Source organism: Lygodium microphyllum, chromosome 11, assembly GCF_053477565.2.
Source record: "Lygodium microphyllum isolate KBCC chromosome 11, Lygodium_microphyllum_v1.1.10, whole genome shotgun sequence".
Classification (NCBI taxonomy): Eukaryota; Viridiplantae; Streptophyta; class Polypodiopsida; order Schizaeales; family Lygodiaceae; genus Lygodium; species Lygodium microphyllum.
This window is the reverse complement of record NC_141145.1, coordinates 62977673-62986636: the sequence shown is the minus strand read 5'-3', so window position 1 is coordinate 62986636 and position 8964 is coordinate 62977673. Positions and strand designations below refer to the sequence as shown.

Here is an 8964-nt window from a genome sequence, read left to right as displayed (position 1 = left end):
GACACATTCAACCTTCAAGAGGGGAAATTTGGAAAATGTGTGTAGGTAGCATTGCCACTGACGAGGCTCGCTTGGAACACCTGTACCCTGATGTTTGACTTCCACTGTCACAAATTTTCCTGGCAACACCAGGACAGGACCGAGAGCCACATCCTCTCATCAGAGGGGTGGTAGTCGTCGTCCTCTCTCTCTCTCTCTCTCTCACACACACACACACAGTCTCTCTCTCTCTCTCTCTCTCTCTCTCTCTCTCGTACCTCCCCCACACACGTCTCACACTCCATTTACTTTCATATCGCTTGTAAATGTCCACAATCTCTCTCGCATTCGGCCTCACTCTCGTTGGGATCCTTTGTCGATTCACCTCCTCTCTCTTTTCTCGCCCAGCACTTCCCTTCATGCCAGTCTCCAGCACGACTACTGCAGTGTCTGCTACCCTCTCGTCCCGCCCCACCAATGCCATAGGTCTCTCTCACGCACACACACACACACACACACACACACACACACACTCTCTCTCTCTCTCTCTCTCTCTCTCTGTGTAGTACTAAACCTTGTCATAAGTATTAAGGGCTAAGGGGAGATATAGGGTTTACCTCCCGTCTGTTTGTATCACTCCTTGGCTTTTAAGGTTTGGATGTCCTACCGCATTCATTGTAACAGGAGTTGGGGGTTCCTCTAGTTGCGTTTCTCGCCCACCTTTTGCATCTTTTTCCCTCTTCCTCTTCCAGTATTCCCTTCGTTGCCTTTGTCCAGATTCCAAACTGCTTAAAAGTATTCTGAGAAAATCAATACCATATCCACGTCATAGTGTGTGCTGAGGCATTCAAGGCTGGTTTGAGTGTTTTTCTTTTCTGTTTATTTTTTATATCCCCCCCCCCCCTCTGTTTAATTTCATCTAATAGTACTTCCGACCTCATTTTTATATATAAGAGAGGGCCCTGCTATTCTAGAGCTTTGGGTGGTAGGAGCAGCTGTAATTATCGTATTTTTTCTTAGTGGCGGCGAGGGTAAACTGCCTTGTTTGGGGCGAGAGGGGGGGTGCGTTTTTGATGCGCCGGGTGGTGATCAGGGGCGCAATCATGCTGCTGAAAGCGGACGAGCTGGTGAATAGTGCGGGTGGGGAGGCACCAGGGGCTGAGGAGGCTTGTACGAATGATACTGTCACCGGGGAAGGGAAAGAAGGGGTACTACAGGTGGAAGCAAGCTCACTTGAGGTGCGATGCTCAGAGGGAGAAGCGATGGACGACGACGAAAGGCAAAGGAAGAGAGTTGAACAGGAAGGGGGCACCGCAGAGGTGAAGTGCAGCGAACCTTTCGTGAGAGTTGCTCCGGCGGTCAAGGCTAGGAGGCGATACGCGAAGGAAGGTAAGCAGGTCGTACAGCCAGCGGCTCCGCCTAGTTCTGCAGGCGCAGCAGCAACATCCACCACTGCCATGGTGGGCGCCGCGGCCCTGGTAAGGCAAGGAGATCAGAACTATCAAGAAGCCAGGTATCGCCTGCCAGCCACTCTGGTGCCGGCCCTGCCTGCCGCCGTGCTAGGCAATCTGGACCCGAACGCCCGCGAGTACACCCCGGCAGCCGCTGCCACCGGACTAGGTGCTGTTGGGCCCAGCTGTGTCCCTTCTCCCCCTCACCCTCACCATCAACATCACTCTCCACCTCCTCATCATCAGAATCTCAATGTCGGTCATCCCCACATCCTCCCCATAACCGGAGCTTTTGCCGACCATCTCGGCCCTCGTGTCCAATATCCTGGCGGCGAGATGGGCTACCCCGCGTACGCCGTCCCGCCTTTTGCTGACGTGGGCCGCGGCGCTGGCTATGGTGCGGCAGTCCACACCAGTATTGCGTCTGACTGGGACGCCACGGCCTCCTCTTTGGGGGTGGTCTTCCCCGCCGACAGACCTCCGGTTTTGAGTAACCCTATCAGCGTTAACCCCCCTTGCCTCCCCCTCCCTTCTCCATCGCAGTACTGCTGTCCCCCTCTCGATCGTCATCCTTATCACCACCGTCAGCATCCAGCAGTCCCTGCCTTTCTGAGCAGCTCCAGGCGGCTCCCTTCCCCCTCATCTGGCCCCAAGGATCATACCTCCCGAGCCCTCCTCCTATCTGGCGTCCCCCTCTTCCTCAGCGAGCCCCAGTTGCGAGAGGAGCTTGAATGTTGGGGTCCCGTTAGAGCTATGGAGGTCGACCGAATCCATGAGGGCTTCGTTTGCGTCCAGTATTACGACCTTCGACACGCCCGAGAGGCCCTGACTGATATTCAGGGGCAGCATGTGCAAATGCAGCAGCGGTTTCAACGCAATCAGCAACAGCTTCCGTGGAAGAAGAGGTCATACGGAGGCGATGGAGTGAGTGGAAAAGGCCTGATATGTGGGAATGTGGTATGGGCACAATACACATCGCCGTCAAAAAATGGGGTAGCTGATGCCTGCAATCAAGGCACTCTTGTTGTCTTTAATGTAGCCGCTCAGGTCCAGCTAGAAGAGCTGAAGTCCGTCTTTCAGAAATATGGTAAGGTTGCGTTCTTTATTCTCATCATCATGTATGCTCAGTTCATTAGCGAGCCTGCGTTTTAGTATGCTGAATTATTAGGATTCTGCGGTCAATGCAAGCAACTGATGCTATTAACGATAGGGTTTGCTGGCGATGATCTGTTTGACACGAGTGTTGCGCTATGACTAGGTGATATAGCTCATGGTTGTGCGATGTTGACATGGCTGTCGTTTTAACGCTGTGCCAGGAGATGTGAAGGACGTTCGTGAGGCGTCGAACAAGAAACCTCATAAGTTTGTGGAGTTCTTCGATGTACGAGATGCAGCAGCAGCCTGGTCTGCCCTAAATGGATACGAGTTGTGCGGTCTGAGTGTGAAGATAGAATTCAGTAGGTCAGCTGGCCAGCTGCGCAAGTCCAACAAGCCGGCTCAAACTAAGTCTCGAGCTCAGAATGCTGTCGCAGCAACGGCGACTGATATAAACATCATTGGGGGCCACTTCAACCTCCAACCATCATCTTATAGTATGCCTGTATTCGGTGCGGGCAATAGCGTGGGTGCTTCCCCAGGGCAAGTTGTGCCACCATCTTTCACTCAACCCAATCCTTACAGCTGGGACTTAGAGGCTTCATACGCAGCAGCTGGGCTACTGTCAGCTTCTCAGCCCGCTTGTGTTTGGCCAGGTTCTGCCGCTCCTGATGCTGATCCTGCAGCCTTCCCAGTTCAGCAGCCATGGTCGTGCCTCCCGGACGAAAACCAGCCTGATCAATCCCCTTTTCTTGCGGGCCTTTGCGGGTCTCCTACGGCAATGCAGACTGGTGCTGCTTCTTTGAATCCACCCCCTAAAACCAATGTGGTAAAGCTTGGTGCAGCAAAACCTCAGCGGTATAAGGCCGGGGAGAATATCAATGGCCCAAGAAGACGACGAAATGGTTTCCAGCTCTCCGATAATAGCCTCAAGGCAGATCAGAATCAACATTATGTGGGAGACCATAACCATGTGGATCCCCAGCAGCCAAGAGAAGTAAGCGTGGCAGCTAGAGAACCATGGTACTTTGCAAAACCGGGATTTATATCCAGGCACATGCCCAGAGATGGCAATGTTCAGTACTCGTTTGATGAGAGAGAAGCTCATCTCAACCAGGGAAGTTCAAGGACCACCTTGATGGTTAAGAACATCCCTAACAAGTACAGGTTAGAAAATTATTTTGTTAATTCTGATTGGTTGGGAGGTTCTTACCATGCAGTTCTTGAAGATTTTTGTATGGTAAGATGTTAATGAATCAAGGGTCGTCTCTGGTATGGCAGTCAACAAATGCTACTTTCTCTGCTGGATCAGCATTGTCTAGTATGCAACAGTCGGATTATGGACCCAAATGAGCCGCAGTCTGCCTATGATTTCGTATATCTTCCGATAGATTTTAAGTAAGACAGCACTCACTTGTGTTAACGCAACTTTCTTAATCGTCGAGTAGCGTGCCGTTCTGTGATCAGTACATCGTGCTAATTGAATTGATACTGCCTGGCTTTAGAGTGTTTAAGCTCGATCACTTTTGTGCAGGAATAGGTGCAATTTGGGATACGCGTTTGTGAACTTCACCTCAGCACTAGCAACGCTGAAGTTTTACAAGGCTTTCCATGAGCAAGCTTGGGAGGAATTCAACTCCAAGAAGATATGCGAGGTGGCATATGCACGGCTGCAGGTAGGGCAGCATGTGTTATTGGCTTTACACTCGCGTATGTGTTGTCTCTCACAGTACTGTGGAGCTCTTTCGCTGCTGGGCTCTGCAGCTTAGGGGGTGTGCACGTCTTTCAAATAAGGGTATACAGGAGAGCTGCTTTATGTAAGATAAATGCATGTATATGTACCGCGTCTTGTGCGCAAAAATGGTACTCGTATAATTCGGAGATAGTAATTTACTTAACAATAATGGTTATGGTTATTAAAAGTTTTTTGAAATGAATGTGGGTAGGGACGAGCCGCGCTGGAGGACCACTTTCGTAACTCGAGGTTTGCGTGCGACACAGACGAGTACTTGCCGCTGGTGTTCGTGCCACCCCGCAATGGCGTCCAGTGTACCGCGCCCAAGGTGGCGGCCGCCCAGATGGCCACGCCCCCGGCTGGCGGGGGCCGCTTCACACCAGCGCCCTCCTCCAAGGCAGTAGCAGCACCCCACCATCATCATCGCAGTACCAGGCCAGTACCCTCCTCCCCCTCGTCGTCGTCGTCGTCGTCGTCGTCCTCCCCTTCATCATCGATATCGTCGCCACCATCGTCCAGTCGTCCAAGCTGTTCTGATGACTGCCTCGAGAAGAAGGATACCACTGTCAGTGCAGCAGCTGCTGCTGTCAACGCCTGCATGCCCCCGGTTGACGATTTGTCAGGCCTCCAGCTTGTTAGTGGCGACGACGGCCTCTTACCTTCTTTATCATCCAACTCCTCAGCTAACCTACCGGCAAGAGGAGACCTGATCGAAACCAGTGACGATGATTCTGGACATGATAACGTTGCAGGGGAGGAAGACGTGGGCTTGGCTGCCTTTCCGGATGCTTCATCTTCAGTGGCTGAAGCTCAAGCTCTTGCAGTAGTATAGTGAGACGAGGACATGAGATGTGGGTTAGTGAGGCTTGTCTTCGATTTTATTGTCTCAGAAACGCTGTATTCCTACAGCTAGAAAGATCTAACGTGACTAATTTGTGCAACTTGGGAGTTGCTCGCTTGTTATACGGTGAATACGAATTATATATATATAGAGAGAGAGAGAGAGAGAGAGAGAGAGAGAGAGAGAGAGAGAGAGGGGCGCTGTAGATCCACCTCAGTAGATAGAAGAGAGATACTTTCATGCGTATGCCAACTTTCAAACACGTTGATAAATTTCGAAGATGTGTTTGATATTGCATGATATTGCATCAGACAGGACGCAAGATGTATAGTTGTCGAAACACATGTGAGTAATACAAGAACCTGTCCTTGCTTCAACTATATTCCAATATACTACATAGACTTCTGAGTGTGTTAGCTGACTGATTTACATTATTACATTTTGAATTGAATGTAGAATTCGCCTGTTATGATGTAGCAGTCGACTTGGCTACGACAATGGAATTATTTATTGTGATAATTTTATAATGCAACTTGCATATATTCTATTTTTGCATTTGATAAATGGATCTTGTCTAGCAGAATAGGATTGAGCGATTTTTTAGCTGAGAGTGATACTCTTGAGGCCTGCTGGTAGGAGGAGGTTAAATGACGTGAGTTTAGCGATCAGCAGTAGCCTCACTACATTGCTTGTAATGCGGTGTTTATATCACTACCTTGCCATTGCTTGTAATGCGGTATTTTACTTTCTTTCCTCAGCACTATCTCTGTTTCTGTTAAGCCAAAAACATAATTCTCAAACAGCTCCCGCTCTAACAAGGCCTCAAAGTTGTGGCGTCTCCTCATTCAAGCTTCTTGCATCTCCAGATGGAGCTGTTCGCCATCTCATGTCGATTGGTAGCCGTGAACCATTCCTCCGCCGCTTCCAGAAACTTGCGGTTTTCTGTATGTGTGCATAAATGGTGCTTGCCTGACTCTTTTGGCGTACAGCCGAGAACACGAGTGGGATTAGCTTTCCCAATTCTATCCTTTGGTTGGTGGTGTCCTTTCTTCGTAGGAGGTCAGTTGTGTCCCCAACCCCAAGCACTGCACTGCCTCCATCAGGTTCTTCTCTCCATCCTATAATGTACATTTCTCAGCTAGATCCCCTTTAGTATGATCCTTACACCTCAGGACATCCCTGTGAGCCATCTTGTTTACTACCTTCTCTAACTTTAGCTCATCACTTCCTTCCGGTTGCTTACCAATCTCCTCACCATCTCATATCCTTTTACCACGTTCTTTGCTCAAGAGGAACTTACTCCGCTGCAGAGTTGGTGCCTTGGAGACAATTTTGCAAATAATAGTTATTATGGTCAAGGGTCTCGATTGTGCAGGCTTCAATCTTAGTAGGCCTTTGGGCAAAATATTAGCTCGACTCTCCTTTGATTTGCAAATCTCGGTATGAGTCCTCTACACACACACATGCTGGCAAACCCAAGTACTTAGTTTCCATATGCTTCCCATTCCCATATAGCCTTGTAGGACCTCTAGTGAAAGGCCATTAGGTCTAGGTGAACGGCCCTTTCTCATTTTTAAAAAGCATAAAATAGTTTGTCTTTTGGGAAAAAGGGTATGGCATGCCAGCATATCGGCTGTTTCGCTATCGACTGCAACTGCAACTTCCACTAGGGATAGAAATTGATGTAGCTTCATTCCACATCATCATCATCATCATCAAACCTTCTACCTTCTGCATCCTCAATGCCTGCGATGTTTTCCTTTTTTCCTCATCTTGCAAGGCATTGAAAAACCTCAGAGAAGGGACATCCCCTTAGCTGCATCTGTGTAGTAGTAACTCTCCTTTCTTCGTCCACTTCAATAAAATCCTCAATTATTTCTAACATCCAGACCATATATATGTTGAGGACAAATAGCAAGAGCAGTCAGCACATGTGCTCTATATTTGACATCCATATCAAACTTCCTTGGCCCATTCTTAGCACTAGAACAGCCGTGCTCTATATCCGACACCGTTGTTCATAGTTGCTATGCCAACTTTCACTTTCATGAATGGGTCCACTATATTAGTAGTGACTTCCTTTCTCTTATGTTTTAGATTTTGAATAAATCTTCCATTCTTAAGAAATACATTATTATACATAAATTAGAGCAGCCCATTGACAAAGCTTCTTGTAGTCACCGTCTCCAAATATCACCTTAATGGGGCAATGATTTGAGTTAGTGATGTTAGTCACAATACTTTGAGATTCAGCTGGAGGACAACTCACCATCCTCCTTGGTTGACACAAGTATGCTTACAAATCAATATATAATGTAGATGGAAATGTGTGTACGGATAAAGCAAGTTTAGTTACCAAAGGTTATGCAGAGATTTATGGAATTGATTATAAGGAGACATTTGCTCCAATAGCAAAGATGGCAAATATTGCCAATGTTGCCATTGCAGCAAAAAATGACAGCAAAAGGTTGGTTCTTACATCAAATGAATGCAAAGAATATGTTATTGCATAGTGAGTTGCAAAAAGAAGTATATATAGTTTGAGAGGGGCCACCTTGATTATGTACCGAGAGCATGACATGATAATATAACATAGCATTTTGTCTCTATTGGGTTTCATGTTGGAAATAGAGATCACTCCTTTTATGGGTGTCACAACAATATGAATACTGTTATGTCTATCTTGTATTTGGATGATTTGATTATTGGGGGGTGATAATATACAAGATGTAAAGAATTTGAAGGGTGTTCTCAAGCAGAAATTTGACATGATTTAGGAGGCTTGAAGCACTTTCTTGGCATTGAGGTGATTAAGGCATCTAATGGATAATATGGTTGATTGTACGACAGTCTCACTACTATTAGATCAAAGATGTGAAGCTAAGAGCTAATGTGAGTGAGATATTGTGGGATCCCATAATGTAGAAGAAGATGGTGGTAAGTTAGGTCTTCAGTATTATTACCAAGCCAGATTGTAACTATATAGTTGGGTTGAAGAATGAGCTATGCATGTGCCTTATAAGCCTCGTTTGGATAGTATGAGATGTATGTTGTGGGACCTTAAGGCCACATTGGATTATGCTATCTCTTATGAGATAGATTTGGTGGTGGAGTGATTTGGTTATGTTGATGTAAATTGGGTATGCAATGTGTTTGATAATAAGTATATCAATGGAGTGCTTTCCTTTGGAAGTGGCATGTGACTTGGGGTAGCAAGAAACAAACCATTGTTGTATTATCTAGTATAAAGGCATAGTACAAGGGTGCTGTGATGGCAATATGTGAGGCAGCTTGGATGCAAAAGCTACTTGATGATTTTGGGATATAAATAAACATAAGAGTTTTCATTTATTAATCTCAATGTATTTTCATAGCAAGATATGAAGAGAGAAATATATCCATCGAGGTGAAGAGAATTAAGATTTTCCACACTATAGGAAAATGAGTTTTCATCTGTCTTATTGACGGAATCAACACCTTCACCGCGCAGTTTTGAGGTGCAAAAATGTCACATTTACTAAAGAAAACCCATAATAATGTATGTAATGTATACCTTGATAGACAAAATTGTCGCACTAATAATCCTCTTGTGTATCCTTTGGTACAACATGTAGTACTTGCCTAAAATATCCACTAAGAAAAGAAACCTTACCATCACATGACTTATCACATTGCATTATCCTTTTAAGTTCTCCGAAGTGCTTCAAAAGTATAATGGTACATAATTGGAGTCTCATTCCACAAAATATGACTTGTCTCTTTTAACAATGTTGTAAGTTTATTTTGAATAGGTACATTGTATGTAGAATGATTATCTACTTTAATAATAGTTTGAATTTTGAATGAGCTATATGATAATGTGG

General features: G+C 46.3%; 1 protein-coding gene across 1 annotated transcript; it reads left to right on the top strand.

The window, feature by feature from the left end:
- Positions 1 to 321: 321 nt before the first annotated feature.
- Positions 322 to 5499, top strand: LOC148028887 (uncharacterized). Its single transcript, XM_087687652.1, has 5 exons — positions 322 to 2517; positions 2747 to 3692; positions 3807 to 3923; positions 4060 to 4201; positions 4472 to 5499. The coding sequence occupies exons 1-5, from the start codon at positions 1053 to 1055 to the stop codon at positions 5090 to 5092; spliced, it is 3291 nt and encodes a 1096-aa protein (XP_087543778.1). The 5' UTR covers positions 322 to 1052; the 3' UTR covers positions 5093 to 5499.
- The last annotated feature ends 3465 nt before the right edge of the window (positions 5500 to 8964 follow it).